The sequence below is a fragment of the Harpegnathos saltator genome, unplaced genomic scaffold, assembly GCF_003227715.2.
Source record: "Harpegnathos saltator strain DR-91 unplaced genomic scaffold, Hsal_v8.6 scaffold293, whole genome shotgun sequence".
Lineage (NCBI taxonomy): Eukaryota > Metazoa > Arthropoda > Insecta > Hymenoptera > Formicidae > Harpegnathos > Harpegnathos saltator.
The window spans coordinates 111226-127500 of NW_020230087.1; the positions used below are offsets into that span (position 1 = coordinate 111226).

General features: G+C 41.7%; 2 protein-coding genes across 8 annotated transcripts in view; both read left to right on the top strand.

Annotated features, from left to right (window-relative positions):
• The first annotated feature begins 464 nt into the window (after nucleotides 1–464).
• On the top strand, nucleotides 465–9437 carry LOC105192699 (cytochrome b5 reductase 4). 6 transcript variants are annotated; one of them, XM_011156993.3, is made up of 11 exons: nucleotides 465–616; nucleotides 3139–3485; nucleotides 5744–5914; nucleotides 6036–6136; nucleotides 6235–6406; nucleotides 6688–6944; nucleotides 7055–7283; nucleotides 7460–7754; nucleotides 7870–7956; nucleotides 8078–8236; nucleotides 8332–9437. In XM_011156993.3, exons 2-11 carry the CDS (start codon nucleotides 3230–3232, stop codon nucleotides 8384–8386), a joined length of 1782 nt encoding a protein of 593 aa, XP_011155295.1. In that variant the 5' UTR covers nucleotides 465–616; nucleotides 3139–3229; the 3' UTR covers nucleotides 8387–9437. The 6 variants fall into 6 exon arrangements, with proteins under 6 accessions (XP_011155295.1, XP_011155296.1, XP_025155611.1 ...); XM_011156994.3 differs by lacking the exon at nucleotides 465–616 and adding an exon at nucleotides 5178–5310 and having other exon boundaries at nucleotides 3339–3485; XM_025299826.1 differs by lacking the exons at nucleotides 465–616; nucleotides 3139–3485 and adding exons at nucleotides 3733–4828; nucleotides 5178–5310.
• Nucleotides 9438–13085: 3648 nt separating this feature from the next.
• LOC105192700 (monocarboxylate transporter 2) overlaps nucleotides 13086–16275 on the top strand; it is a 66941-nt gene continuing 63751 nt past the window's right edge. For both annotated transcript variants that reach the window (XM_011156997.2, XM_011156995.2), the window contains exon 1: nucleotides 13086–13689. The gene's annotated coding sequence lies outside the window, so the exon portion shown is untranslated. The remainder of the gene's footprint in view (nucleotides 13690–16275) is intronic.

Consider the following 16275-nt stretch of genomic DNA (forward strand, 5'->3'; position numbering starts at 1 on the left):
GCGCGCGAAATATCTCGACGCCTACACACGGGGTATCTTTCAAGCAGTGTCTCTTGAATTCTAAAACTGTTCCTTCTCTCTGACCTCAACGACACAGCGAGGGGAGCAAGAATCTGTTATAGCGTCGTAACGTACATTAGTCAGTGTTCAGAGCGATGATCGTGCATTTATCTGTGTTTTTATTCAATGCATTTAATCGGAGCTTGTAAATACTCTTTGGACTTTTGACACGGGGGAATCTTAATCATCTTAATGAGGATAGATAATTACTCTAGTATTATCGACAGTATCTCGATAATTACATTTTTTTCATGATAAATATGGATAGGTTGATCCTCGTGACATATTTGTAGGCACCGATATTGTGCTCGGAGCAATTAAAAGATAAACAGAATCCTTCGAGACAATAAAAAATGGAGACGCATTCATAATGCGCGGGTGAAGTTAAGTTCTTGTCGCGCGTCGCTGCATGTTGCGTGAAGTTGGTTGCGAGGCGGTGTAGTCGATAAAGCATTCGACCTAACCTAACCTGTGCTCTGCTGCGAAACGTGGGCGAAACATCGTATCGTTGGTCTTTGGTGTTTTCGAGCATTTTGAAACCGTTTAACCCTTTCTGGTAAGACGTACACCTATGTTTATTGTTTATACAATATTGCATTCAGTACGTATTTTTGCAATCTAAAAACGTGGTCTACAATGACAGTAAGCAGTAAGAAGTAAGCGTAAGCGGTAAGAAATAAACCAATCGCAGTCGATTATGACAAAAATAATCAACTGTAGTTGGTCCATTTCTTACTGTTCACGCTTATTTCTTTTACTGCTTACGGCCATTGTAGACCACGCTTAAGCATAATAATTTTCTACTGAAGGTTGACATCCTCCCTCTCTCTCTCTCTCTCTCTCTCTATATATATATATATCGTCAGACGGCTAGACAAACATCCTAACTTAACCTAACCTAATCTAATCTTGTCATTTGGAAAAACACTCTAAGGGCAAGAGCACAGGCTTTTGCATAACACACAATACATAACGCGTGAGAGAATAAACCAATTATTGTAGTTTTCTTCATTTCCCTCCTCAAGACAGAAATGAAAAACTCTGATTGGTTGATTCTCTTATGCGTTGTGTATTATGCGTTATGCAGAAGTCTGTGCTCTGGCTCTAAGCGTGAACAGCAGTTTGCACAACGTACGTGGCATAAGCCAAGTAGGAGTGAAAACGCGCAAGTTAAACGAATGACATGTCTATTTTCAGATATGTTAAATTTGTAAAAGTTATCTCCAAGTTTTCTCGTAACAATGAAAAAGCTAAAACTAATTTTGCGTCGGATATTTATATGCAATTGCAATACAAAAAATTGGAATGTCACCTTTGCGATATAAACATATTTGTGTTAAAAATTATAAAGATTATAAAAGATAACATTGATTTCCGGCAATATACGGCGGCATATTATATTATATTCTCATCGACAGCTAGCGATAAGATTTCAGAGTTTTTATCGAGGAGGTCCAATGTTCATCTGTGCGAATACGAATATAAATCGCGAGATATTTTTGTGAGGGGATAATTGCTATTAATTAATATAAAATTTATATTGTGCGATAAATACAAAAAAAATTTTTAGATTTAGATGCATTTTGTTTATGTAGATAAGAGGCAATGGAATGTGTTTATTTTGTGAGAAAAATTTTATATTCACTTATATGCTGAGATTGCGCTTATTTGTTGAGATCATTGACTATATGCATTTGTGGGTAGATATGTTAAAAGTATTCTAATCGTTTTATGATCACAGATACTACCTTTATAACTGACTTTATCTCGAAAGAGCAATTCCCCCCTCCCCCCCTCGCCTCTCGTCCCTGAAATGAACTCTCTTCCATTGCTCGCTTCTGACAAGCATAAACAGTTATTATCTGATTAAGCAAAAAAAAGTGTACATCATTCATATTTGATATCCAAGAATAACTAGGAGGGGCAAAATCGATATTATCGACAATGAGTCAATGTTCTTTTATTTTCTTCTTTCTTTCATCTATGGTATAGAATGTCTGCTTTCTTTTCCTTTTTTTTTCTTTTTTTCCTTTTTAATTAAAATGCGATGCAGCGCATTAAAACGAATGAAACGTAAGATATCTCGTATAATATTTCAACTTACGTTGAAGCGTGTCAAAGTCAAACACCTGTGAGAAGAACATGCAGTCGAGTGTTTTTTCCGATGAACTTGTGCGCGGCACAAGTCCTGAATGTCGCGTCGCAGTCACTTGCCTCCTGATCACTCGACAAAAAGTGTTTAACAGTGGCTGTAATTTTGCCATTACTCTTCTCTTGTGCCGGCAAGGATGTCGCCTGCGAGCTCTTTTATATTACATGCACGAAAGCAGGGTCGAGATGTGGTCTTTCGGCGCCCTTAGCCGACTTTGCCGCACGCTTTTAATTTATACTTTAAAGGAAGTACCATTTCACGACGCACGAAAAATACATATATCAGGACATTTTTCATCTTTAATTTCTCTCTAAGAATGACGAAGAAATCTTTATATTCGTTTGTTTCGCTGAAAAAGATCGCTGAATATTTCTTGTTAAAAGATAACGTGGAACAAACATGTTTGAAACATTAGTAGTTTTGAATTAACATTAGGACCCCTTTGCAATTTCTTCTATGGTCGCGCCGGCTAAATCCGCGATATGCACATCGATATACATGGTTGAATCTAAAATATGTTACGTCGCAGTTGCTGAAGAACATCATAAAACACTGCTCACGGGGGGGAACTTTGTAGAGAAAGTAATTGAGAGAGCAAAGTAGCAAAGTAGTGAAATGCGTGCCGGCGGGTCTCGCTTTCTAAATTTGCGAACTGTGTAATGCGCGTTTGTCAGAGTGATTTCATCGTAATCGCGCGTGAAACAATGATACGCGAATTATTATGACGCTTATCTTGAAGAGTTTTTAATTTTAGAAAACATGACGCGTCATGTTTTCGTTTAAAAAAATTTAAGAGATTTCAGCGAATTTGACTCTCTTGTGTCATATTTTATACCCCGAATGTGTTCTTTATTCAAATATGTTATCTTTGTGCTTATAGCTACGATTAAAATAATTATCTTTATGAATTGTCTCCTCCGACACAGAGCGTCTGCATCATGAGGTCTTTAACGAGATGCATCTGACGAAGCGTAACACTTTTACCATTTCGAATCTTTCATATTCGAAACAACACTGATGGAATCGACGAAGAAAGGTCATCCTTCGGAAACTCCGTCGGGAGACCAGAATGAGGGAGAAGAGAAGCGTCAGAAGGATCCTTACGATACCGGCGATATACAAGAAAAGATGAAGAAGGTGGATGTAAAAACATTCTCGCCTACTAGCTTGTTGGCCAAAAACAGCCTAATGTTACCTACCGGACTCATCGGATCAAGCAAGGAAGAAGCGAAAGAAACGAAGAGTAAAACAGTGTCGTCCGCATCTGCTACCGGTAAGAATGTGATTTTGTTTCCCTGTTATTATTATTATTATTATTTCCCAAGATCAATCTCACAGCTGCCACTAACCTGTGTATGCTATATCATATATAAATTATATACCTTGAACATGAAGCGACAGTCTATTTTAGGATTTTATTGTATATTATTAATAGCTATAAAGAGAGAGAGTGTTTTAGTAAAAGATTTTGTAAAAGATATGTGATCTATAAAGTTTCACATGTGACGCGAAATGATTGAGTGTCCGACAATTGGTACATGTGTGTGTGATACGCGAGAATTTACATTTTTACGTTAGTTCTTTTCCGCCACCATATGTTTGGCCTTTAACGACCCGAGCGCGCGCGCGCGCGAGTCTTATTACTTCCTTCGAACAACACGCTCCGATGCATCCTACCGGATGATCAATAGCTCTTTCGTGTAACTTTTCTCCCGCCGATCTTTGTACAGCGCGGAGAACCGCGCTCTGACTGGAAAGATCCTGCGTGTTGAGCTGAGCGTCGTCCATCGCTACTATATTGATCTACCTGTCTCAGGGTTATATTCGGCCGCGTGTTTCAGCGCAGTACCCTCCGGTCCTTCACCACGAGATCACTCCCGCCTACCGGGATCTCTCCCGCTTTCGTTCGGGCTCACGCGAATAATCGTGTTGTCGCATCGCAATCTCGGTTCGTTGTTCATCAGTTGAACAAATATCGCTGTTATCTGTTCGGATAACGCGAGACCACGAGTCATTTCTTTTTTGGGTGCTCACTCGCTTGGGTGTCAAGTGAACGTTGTCAGGTTAATCACGCTGACTCATGGCGCGTCGTTTCGTACATAATTAACAATTCTCCTCGTATCGGGACGACGAGTCCCGATTGTGACTCAAACCATAGATAGTATGCATTGAGTCGTAACTGTCCAACTCGAGCAGCGTCGTTAAGACAGTGGAGCGAGTTCATTTTACACAACTGTGTGTTTCCTTATTAATTTCCTTATTAATTGACCAATCGAGTTTAACAAGATACAATAACAACGCCCTCGGCGCTATAATCGCGTAAAGTTTCACGGTAACCAAGTTGAGATTAAAATTCCGTTAACATATTGATTTGGTCAAAATTCACTAAAAAAAATCGACAAAACTCAGACAAATACTCAGACACCGGATATCTCTCGTTGGAGTCAGAGACAGAGATATCAAAAAGATTGTGCGTGTAATAAATGTCAGATATTCAGGATGCAAATTTTGATTTTTGAACGATGACGAGTGATTGCAGGAAATTGATTAAAGTCAGATTTGCATCAAGTCGTAAATTGGCCGATTGCTGTAGTCGTGCGTGTATTTCATTCGGTGGTAATTGATCTTAATTGCTACATAATGGTCATTGATGTACTTTGTCCAGTATGCACATACAATATCGTTTATATCGAATGTACGCAGGTACGAGAGACCCTGTATTACCTGTATCATTATTATACCTTGGACGTTCCATAATTAGAGATTGAGATATTGCGTCTCTCAAATTATGAGCTTTAAAGCAGAGACTTTTTCGCTTACTGTTTTTTGCCTCTTCATCTCGTTTCGTATTTTGGATCTGTTTGGAAAAATTGAATGCTAATGGATCAGGATAGATCAGGAAGAACTTGTTACGAGTTTGATAATATTTTGAAAACTCTTATCGATTTCGTCTTTTACGGAGCAGCTGCGAGAATGATCGTGTCTCTGCAAATTTCGTCGTTTCGATGAGAAAATGCCGCGATGCTGCGGCGCTCCTTTAATTTCCGCCGCGGATGGCAACGGGTCTCCGCAGAGTCTTGGTTTGCAGATCCAGGACGGTTAGTAATTAATGTAATTGCCAATTAATCCATTTTTACGATCGCGTTTACGTGCACGCACACGTGCTCGTTCTTTTGCTCTCAATTTGTACAGTGATGCGTAGATAATTAGAAACGAATGGTGGATTAGAGGTGAACTGTATTTTTCTGGTATTAGCATGGCAGATAAAAGTTACGTTAATCTACTTATAAAATGTTTGTTAAAATTAAAAATACAATTAAAAATATGAAAATATAAGTGTTGTAAAATTGTAATCATAGCGACTAAAAGCTTGAATTGAAATCAAATTTGAATTTGAAAAGACATTTGCCATGATAATTTGATAAATTTGAGGAATGTCGGTTTACGAATTATATAAACATAGTACAAACAAACCTTTTTTCTTCGCATTTTGTGAGATAATAGTGACAAATATTCACGTTTGTTTTGTAGGAAACCCGCGAAACAAGACAGCGTTAGCACCGGGGCATAGTTTGATGGACTGGATCCGTCTTGGTAATTCGGGAGTCGATTTGACCGGAGTTGGTGGTGTATCACGAGTTGTAACATTATCCGAGCTTGCTAATCACAACAAGCAAACTGATGCTTGGATTGCGATCCGAGGTTCGTTTGCTTCCGCGTTTTATGCGCTGTCCGGCTGAGATTCTGTAGCGTTAATCGTCATTAACAAGTCGGAACGTTAAAGTGCGTGTAATTGCTATTTCACATTCGGCTTCGATTGCAGGAATCGTATTCAACGTAACGCGTTACATGGATTTTCATCCGGGTGGAGTCGACGAGTTGATGAGGGGTGTTGGGAAGGACGCCACGAAATTATTCGAAAACGTAAAATCTTGCGCTCCGAGTAACGCACTTTTAGTTTTCGCAACGGCATTCGGTTAAACGGTGATTATTTTTATGTACTTGTAGATCGTTAATTGCAGGTGCACGCTTGGGTGAATTATCAGAGCATTTTGCAAAAATGCATCGTAGGCAAGTTAAGTCGAGGCTCCTCGTCCGTCGCGTCGAGTGCTGCTGCTTCCTTGACGGAAAAGTCAGCCACAAACGCGAACAACTGTTCGTCCGTGACGTTGGGTTTTAGCAAAAGTTCCGCCGGTGAGTACCCGTTGTAACTGCTGCGCCGTATTGTGTTCTAGGTCATCTATATTTAGACAAGCATCGTTGAACTAACGAACGATGGATACTATTGGGTTATTACGGTAGTCCGTGTACGGATCTGCGTGCACAAGTGCGTTCGGTGTGCATAACCGAGCCGATTAACTTTTATCGTGTCGCACGACGATGATCGTCGTGCAAACTTTATTTACTTTCCTTTAAATATGCATGCAATATTCATACGCAACGATATTTAGCTGAAAGCTCTTTCGTTGTTTCAGCACCAAAAGCGGCCGAAGAAAACTTGTCGGACTTACCGAATATAAATATGAATTGGCGACAGACTTCCAATTCTATCACGCTTTTTTATCAAACCATGCACAACTATCCGGGAATGTATTATCAGCTGCAACGGTTGAGCGACTCGAAACTCATTTTTAGACTTATTTTAGAAAAACATATAATCACTCACGAACTCGAATTGATCGCAGACGTGGAATGGCCTCCAACTTGTAAGAGCAATTTCGAAACGATGCAGGTAAAATGCAGGTTGAATGAGCGAAAAAAGAAAATTATCAACATATTTATTACTGTTCCGTTGCTTTTGAGAAAGATTCTGTTCTCAATATACTCAAATGTGTGTTGCAGGTAGACTTTACGTTTACAAAGAGGATCAGAGAAGTTTGGAAATCTCAGGGAAAGTTACGGGAGGATACTTTGTCGAGAGGATCAGTGAACAAACGCACGTACAAAGAGTACGAAGTACTCAGTAATACATCCATTTGCAAATTAGTTAATTTATTGGTCTTACGTGCGAAAGACTCTTTAGAACTAATTCCTATTGGCAGACATATAGAAGTTAAAATGAATATCATGGGTAAATGTTAATATAGACATTTGTTTAATTTTATTAAGTGTCTACGTTGAGAAAAAAAGATTAAAATTTAAATGACATTAGTCATAAAGCTAATGCTACGACATGAAAGCTTGATTCACCAAAAGCAGATTTACACCGGAAATATCTTGCAAAGACAACTAACGTATTTGTCGTAGGAATGGAAGTGTCGAGATCATATACGCCTGTCCCACCGTGCCTTCATCCCGAAGATATGGCGCCAAATTACAAGCCGGATTGTATTTGCTTGATGATAAAGCGATATCCGAATGGTGCTCTTAGTCCGTCCATCACCACGTTACGACCTGGCCAAACCCTTACTATGAGCAATGGTTTAGGTGCCTTTGTAATCGAATCGTTCGATCGGTATCCTGTCATCCACATGTTGGCAGGTGGAACAGGTTTAACCGCGATGTTAGGGATAATTCAGCGAGCATTAGCGAGACGTAACGTGTGAGTGCAAGCATTTCAACGTTTTAATTTTTCGTACCAGGAATCGTAACGCAACCCTTCCTACTCCAGTTAGTTGATTATCATTGATCTGATTGACTTTTTTTTCTTCCTCTAGGAAACTAATCAATCTTTTAAACTTCAATAAGGACGAGGACAATATGTTTTACGTGTCGCAACTTGACAAGGTGTCTATGGAAAAGAAGTAAGTTTGCATGCACAGTGGAAATTAACGTGACGCATCCTAACGTGCTTTTCCTAAAGAAGAAGGGAAAACATGATTAAACTAGAGGAAAGCCAAAGCTAATATTTTAAACATTTGCTAGGTTTAAAGTTGCACATATCCTTTCGCAAGCGGGTGATAAATGGAAGGGTAAGCGCGGCGTCGTGTCCGATGAATTGTTGAAAGAATTGATTGGCGAGTATTCGTTAGATGGATGCATATTTACATGTGGACCAAAAGGATTCATGCTGTCTGCGAAAAAGTATGTAATACCTTAGTTTGTTAACAATTTATTTCACCGTACAGCATCTCTATATTTGAGTCTTTGGTAATCAGCCTCATGTCATTCTGTTGTAGGTGTATTCAGAAACTTGGTTGGGCATCTTACCAAATATACGAGTTCGACTCTTAGTCGCCTGCATTGAAAGTACGCGTGCCCAATATGTGTTACCTCCTTTTCAATAGAGCGCCTAACGAGAGACCAGAATTTGTACCTGTCGAACTACACCAATTTCAGTTAAGCGTTATTACAAAAGCCGTGATAACCTAGTGGACCGATTATCATTAACGTGTCACTAATCGATGTGTATTTTTCTGAAATTATGAAGATTTGTAAGCATACTTTTACCCCCATGTCCGCCCATAACGGCACTTTTTAGCTGCGATAAATTGTAATATTGTCCGTAAAGTAGATTTACATGATTTTACAGTTGTACGGCAGTGAGGAAATAGGAACAAACTATTACGCAATTTATAGATAGACAAAATGAGATATATCTCACTGTGAACTGGAAGACTGAGTTCTATCGGAAACATTGTATCGTAATTGTTAGAAGGAAATGTTTGATTATAAAGTTGATTATAAATTATGAAGTTTGATTATAAAGTAAAAACTCGACGTTGGATTTGAAATTTGGAAGTGGGGAGATTCGAGTGGTAACCACACTATTTTCTTAAATTTTACCAATTTTGCAATTGGCTGATTGAAAATATCCCTACTGTGCGTCACTACGATATAATAACAGTTGTCATCTATGTGTTTGATATCATGATATCACTTGGTGTCTTTCGGTGACAAATTAGACTGCGGTAAAAAGAAATAATTTGAATTTCATGTAGCGCATTAGAGTTGCACTCTTAGTGCGTCGGATGAGATGCATACTTTTCTTTAGGAAATTTCAAGCGTGTTTATACAGTAGAGCACACAATTGGCACAATTAAGCGGGCGCAGCATAGCGCGTAATATTCTGTCGATATTGTTTCCTCGATTATGACGTAGAATATATAATTTATTTTTGATAAGATGAGTGATCTCAAGCAAATAGGTATATATTATTTGTGTAAATATAATTACGATCGAGTGTATAGTTACTCTCTTCCCGAGAACAAATGTGCATTTATACATGTGTGTATATAGGTATGTATGCCAGTGTTAATTGAGAATAAATGAATATTGAATGGCTGAAACACCTGTGCATGTATTTCGATTGCATCTTCGAAGAAGCGAGAGATTAACTTTATCTTCCCGCAACCGTTAATTTGGATTTATTGGAGATTCACAATGTTGGTAATCGAAGTCTCTAAAGGTCTAAATAAATCAACATTTAACGTAATTTGATCGAATAATAGTTTTAACATCAATATTGTTTTGATTTTCATTCCGTCCGTTGGAGATAGGCGAGCTTTAAGAAGGATGCGCTCCCGCTTCGCGCTAAATTTCTTAAGTTGAAAAACTACCTCGGAGGATCTCGAGTGCATCGTAGACGGTGAGGATGTAAATTTTCACCTTCAATCTCTCTCTCTCTCTCTCTCTCTCTCTCTCTCTCTCTCTCTCTCTCTCTCCGAGAAGCTCTCGGCCTCGCCGACCCCCCCTCCCTTAATAATGTACATTGGAATATTTATCTAGGCAAGTCAGAAGAGAGAAGAAGACGAGAGAGCGTAATAACGTCTCGCTCGTCCTTCAACGAGCAGTTTTCACAAAAGGGCCTCGTCCGTTCGGCCGATAAGAGGAACTTTCCATAATGCAAAACTTTGAGGCCGGCTTAATTTTCCGGCGCCGTATACAGGAGTGCCTATTGATCGTGGTAAGTTCTTCCCCGCAATATGACGTAACGACATCACACAAACGGCAGCAAGATGAATGTCTTTTGGTCTCAGCGTCGTTGTCGTCGTCGCCGTCGGTTACGAAGAAAATTATGTCACGGGCTGCATACCGTCGTTGAGTCTCGATCGCTCGATTGTGTGACCCGGTACTTTCCGGTATCCTTCCCGTGTCTCCTTCTCGAGTAGATAGTTGCAAATTGCGCAAAAAGCCCGGGAACGTTTTAGCGACCGGCATAATCGCGGTTAGTTTGAAACTTGCCGACCTAAATAAGTACGTGACACGAGCGAGTTCCGTCGTTCGTGCTATTTCGTGTCGAAAGTGAAATCGCTAATTCGTGAGCGTTCAATGCTAACTCACGATTTGTAATCAGGCATTCTTGGATAAAGTAGGACGCGCCGCGTTATATATTTACAACGTGTTTATAAATCTGCGGGAAGAAAGGACCCGAGAGACGAGATAAATATCGTTTCGTAAGAACGTCTCACTTACACACCGCGCAATAAAACCTCGGTGCGCGAGCGAACGTGCTGAACGTGCTGAACGTGTATCTGAAAAATGCGTGCTGTATTGAAAATTAAAATTCCATACACTCGTGGTGGGAACGACTTTATCCCATATATCTCGTGCCCGCTGTGCGGCCATCAACATAGTTTGTCGAAATATTGTCGCGGCGAAGCACGCGAATGTAGAGTGCGAAGCACGCGCGGCCGGAGAAAGTGTGTGACCGGAAATATTCAGGCTTTTGTCGCTCTCGGAAAAATCTCCGACTCGGGGAGCTTTTTATCAGGAGCTTTATCAAAACAGCAGAACATCGAGTGATCGTCGTCGAGTCATCGTGTCGCCAGATATCTCGACCGATTGTTCTTTGAGATTTAGATCGAGAAATTATTTCTCACCTGGAAAATATGATGGTCTGCGATAATCGAACAACAATGCACCGCGGTGCAAGAAAACGGGGCGGCATTATTCGCAGTTTGCGGAATTGATCGCGCGTCCGTTCCTTTCGGCACGATCGGGGCCAAACGCAAGTGCAAGGGTAGTAGTACGAAGGTACTGCTTCGGCGAAAAAGTTCTTTTGTTTTACGAGCACGGGTACGTAAATACTTTGCTGACGGAACGGGGTTAGTCACGTAGCGAGTACGAGAAGTTTGCAGGTGATAGCGGCCAGAATGTCAGGAGGTGCAACAGTTTGTTATCGGCACATCGGTAAGCGCCGGTCGGGAAGCCTTTAGAAAGAGATAAATAAGTAGATAGACAAGCACGTTCACAGGTGCGTCCACTTGTCGATTTTAATTATTCAATTTGTCGCAATTATTTAATTTGCGACGAACTAAACGAGAGAGAAAAAGTCGTAGAGGGCGGGGAGGGGGGGGGGGAAGTTCTGTCCGCATACGGAGAATATACGTACGTATGTTTGACACACTCGAAGTATCTCTTCTACCTTCGCAGGACCTTTACCTCTAACTGGATAACGTCGATGCCTTAGCGCGATATCGCTAGCTGTGAATTGATATTTGCAGATAGATCCGTGAGAGGAGAACATGAATTTATCGCAACGCGGAATAGAAATCAGCACTCGGTTTGACATCCCGAAATACCTGCAAGAAAGTGCACTCGCATTTCTCTGGCTTTTCGCGAGTAGGAAGAAAATAGATCAGTGGGGGAAAAAAGGAAACATCGTCCCACAAACCACTCTTGCGTACTTGTACTTCTACGGAAACATTTATTAAGCCAGTTTTGCGATGAACTTCTGCTTCGTAATCGTAAGAGAAAGAAATGCTTGAATTTTCCATCTGGGGAAAAATTCCGCTCGCCAAGTCCATTTTCGAATTTCATTCTAGAGCGAAAGTAGTTTTGCGTAAATCGGCAAAGTAATCCAATAATTAGATAGAGACTGATGGTATGTGCGCATGGGTGAGTGCGATCGCTCGATAGATTAAAAAGTCGCGCTGGCTTCCTCACTGGTTTCACCTTGCTCGTCCAAGGTCCGTTTCCGAGGACTAACCTCGTAGGCGAACCTAATCCAATTTTACTTCTCCGCCATGTCATAAGTAGCGTCATAGATTAGAATGGAATGGCGGATTGTTAAGCTAGATCTAACTAATTCCTACTGTTGGAACAATCTGGTCTAACTCTCGTCTACGCCAGGGAGCAGTCAGTGTTACATCTAATCGCTCTGCTTGCTCCGAGACACGAGTTTTCCAACAAGCTCCGATTTATCCGCAAGTTCAATTTCCCTCTTTCTCACATGATTATGTTTGCGCCAGAATTTATTAGGTAGTGATATACGCAACATTTGCAACGTTGTATCTCTCTTGCTAACAATTATCGCAGTTATTTTACCCGTTAATAAATGTGTCAATTATCTCAAAATTTTGGACCTTAAGAAATTATCGTGTCACAGCAATAGTGCCGACGCCTGGTAAAGACGACGTTGCGTCACATTATGTCGCAATAATAGCTCGAGGTAATCAAGGGGAGGGTGAGGATTTCCGCGGTCAATAAAATTGATATAAATAATAAACGCGCGTTATATTACGAGACGATACGGCGTTCTAAAATATCAGTCTCAAAAGATTACTTCGCTTGGTGCGTAATTTTAGCGTATCTTCTGCTCGATATCGGCTCCCGGATATTGAACAGTGCCGGTAATAATCATAATCGAAATACTGAATATTTCGAGAACGACCTTTCCATACAATCGGAATATTTTAAAATTCCGTATAATCGGAAATACAGCCAATCTACTAAAATACAGGACACAATAACACGCGCGAGAGAAGGAGCGAGGAGATGACAGAGGGTTGAGAGAAAGAGAGAGAGAGAGAGAGAGAGAGACACGATAGAGACAGGAGAGGGAAGTAGTAGAGGAAGGGGCGGGGGGTAAGAGGAGGCGGAAGCGCGGAGGGTGAGTATAGAGGAAGGGGCTGAAAGAGTCTCGCGTGGGGGAACGACAGAGGGTGCGGATGTACCGTGCGGGCGGGCGGGATGGGGATGCTGCGAGAGAGCAGAGAGGTGTTTCAGTCGCGCGACGGCTCTCGCCCAGGCCGGTAGATTGAGAGGTGTTAAATGTTATCAGGGAATATCGTCGTTTCGAGCGCGCACTTTCGTCGCGCAATTTTTCCCGCGGCTTTCGTCGCAACGCGCACACGGTTGCCTCTTCTTTCCCTCATTCCCTCTCTCTCTCCCTCTCTTCCTTCACCCCTTTCTTTGTTCGCGTTAATATCCGCTTCTTTCTCGCGAGAGAGCAGGTACCCGCGAACAACCACCTGTGTCGTTGTCATCGTCGTCGCGAAGAGAGCGAACAACAGCCGTGAGAGGTAGCTCGCTTCGCGACAACTCGCCGCTCACTTCAGTTCCATTCGCGCCGTAGAACGCGACCATTTCGCGTGGAAAACGCCACTGCGTAAAATCGTTCTCGCGCGACCACCGTGACGATTAATCTCGGATTCAAGGTCTCTCGCCCGGAGAGGACTTTTTCTGCCTCCTGCTTCACCGGTCGACTCCGCCGCTCTCCAGGGGATGTAAATCCGACGAGCCCGGTCGCCAAGCAGAGAGCAGGGGATCATCGAGATCGCAGATACTGGGGGGGGGAGATCTTCTCAATGGCGGTAAGCAGTCTTGCGTATGTATGTTAATTTCGCGTCTTCCTGTTCGCTCTCGGAACGCTCCCGGGAGCGTGGTGTCGATTCGCGCGTACGGCAGATGGATTGATCTTGAACAAGGTCGAGAGGCAGAAAGTGAATGAGTGAGAAAGAGAAAGAAAGAGAGAAAGATGATTCGCACGGCGTTTTGACCTAACGGTACGACGCGTTTTTGCTCAAGCGCCGCGCGGCGCCAAATTTCGCCGCCGATATCGCGTGGATTCAAAAGAAGAAAAGGACTCGCCGTAGCTTACGTTGTACACATCGTACAACGTAAGCTACAGGTTAGTTTATACGGCTTGAATTTGGCTGCATTTGACTATAACAATAACGAGATTCGCTCGTAAGACGAGTGATTTCAGATTGATTGTTACCTTTGCGCGATATTTTTAATCGCAGTCAAGCTTCATGAACAAGGTTATTATTAATCGATCGTCTAGGTCGCGCGCGATAATATTAACCCGACGCGTATTTCTCGCGGTTTTTCACATCTTGCATAATATTGCGAAGCGGGAGAACTCTGGTAAAATAAATGACATGAAAATGTAACAGTAGCGTTGAAACTGTACATCACACACGCGTGACATATATCGTATAGAGCTTAATTAATTTCTTCTTTCATCAGGTTGCTCGGTAATATCTCTCTCTTCGATCGCGTTATTGAGAGAGAGAGAGAGAGAGAGAGAGAGAGAGAGAGAGAGAGAGAGAGAGAGAGAGAGAGAGAGAGAAAATAAACCAATTCTTTTCGCTCAATCCTCGCTTGTACAAGAGGTTAGGGTTGCGTTAATTTTGCCTAATAATTGTAGCATATTCGGCTACTCGATCCTAACCTTGATTCATCGCGCATTTGTAACGATTGAAACATTTCACGGGAGTTGCCGTGCGAAACATATTTCTCTCTCTCTCTCTCTCTCTCTCTCTCTCTCTCCTCTCTCTCTCTCTCTATATATATATATATATATATATATATATATATCTCCTTCCTCTCTCGAATATATTTAAAAATGAATCGAGTACAGTTGTTTATTTTAATGGCGTACGATATTTGCGCTTCATCGAGGCAAGTTACGCCATTGACGAAATATGGCAGTATAAGGGTTTAATCGATTTCGGTAAATTTCAATTGGTATGCGTACTATCTTGTTTACGATTGCGAAGAGTTTTTCTTGCAAAGAGCAAGCTAATTGCTCCGGTGTAAAATATCGTCGGTCAACAATGCGTGCGCTTTGTTGAACGATCTTTACACGGCGATAAAAGTATCTGGGAGCACAGTTTATATTTCAATATTAATACAGTTATTTCAGTAATGACGCACATTTATTTTCTCTCGGTTTTCGTTGAACAATTCTCGAATTAAAAGAGCAAGCGAAAAGAGCGTGGAAAAAAGTTGTGATTCTAATGATCCGCGGCGGTCTGTCTAAGCTATCACAACTATACATGTTGGAATGAGATTGATTGCGAAGTTCCTCTTTCATTATTTGTCAACGATTTATAGCAGCATCGGCTTGACTTGTCGAAAACGCACGACATGTACAACAAAGAAATTCGTTAGTTTCCCGAAGGTCATTGCGACTTCCGATGTGTACGTTGTTCGTGATTACTTGCCACGTTCGAGTTTTTACATCGACAAGCGTTGTTGATGAACGGGCTCTTACTTCGCGCTTCGCAAAAACGCCCAACTAGAGCGCAACTGTAATGTATCGGAGACGAGAGATTCGCGCGTTTTGTTAACTCGCGCGCACGCGCGCGCGAATGCGCTGCTCCTGCACAGAGCGCGATTGTGCGCGATTTGTGTACGTAATCAATTTGCGCGTACACCTGAATTGACGAATTGACGAAAGCTCGATAAAGCGCAACGACGTTTGATCGAGGCGCCGCGTAGGAGGAAGGAACCTGCTGCGGCAGGAATGCGCACGTAAAATCTCAACTAAGCGTGCATGCACGCGTAGAAAAGCACGTAGCGCGCGCTTATGTCGCGTTTATCCTCGTCGCGCATACGTGTGCGCATACGGGGCCGAAATGCTCAAAGCTGCCGCGTTATGCGTGCGTGTGCATGTGTTTGCTGCGTGGAGATGTGTACGCAAACAGACAAATCCATTTTCGTGGAATGCAAAATATGGCCGACGTTACTGCCGCATGAATTAGTGAACACCGTCTCCATCTCCATACGCGTATTTCACTGGACTGATAACGGATTCCTTCCTCGTAGCCTGACAACCGTAATTCATAGTTCACGGTTAAGCGTAACGGTAACCTTAACCCTTTCATCCCTTCCGCTCAGCGGAATGACAGCGCAGTATTGAAATGTTCCAGCGTGTTGCGTACGTTTCACCCGCCGTTACGTACGTTACACTGCCATTTAAGTCTAATTAAATCCGACTTTGCTCATTTGCGCCTTATAACGTGAGAGTAGAATAGAAAGAAATCTACATCTGCCCATCTGGGTAATTTTTAATGAATAATTACTTGTTGCGTTTCTCCGTATATTCTTCACGATTTGTCCGACGTATACTTTCAATGATTTTTCATGATTTTGATGTCAATTAATTTTCT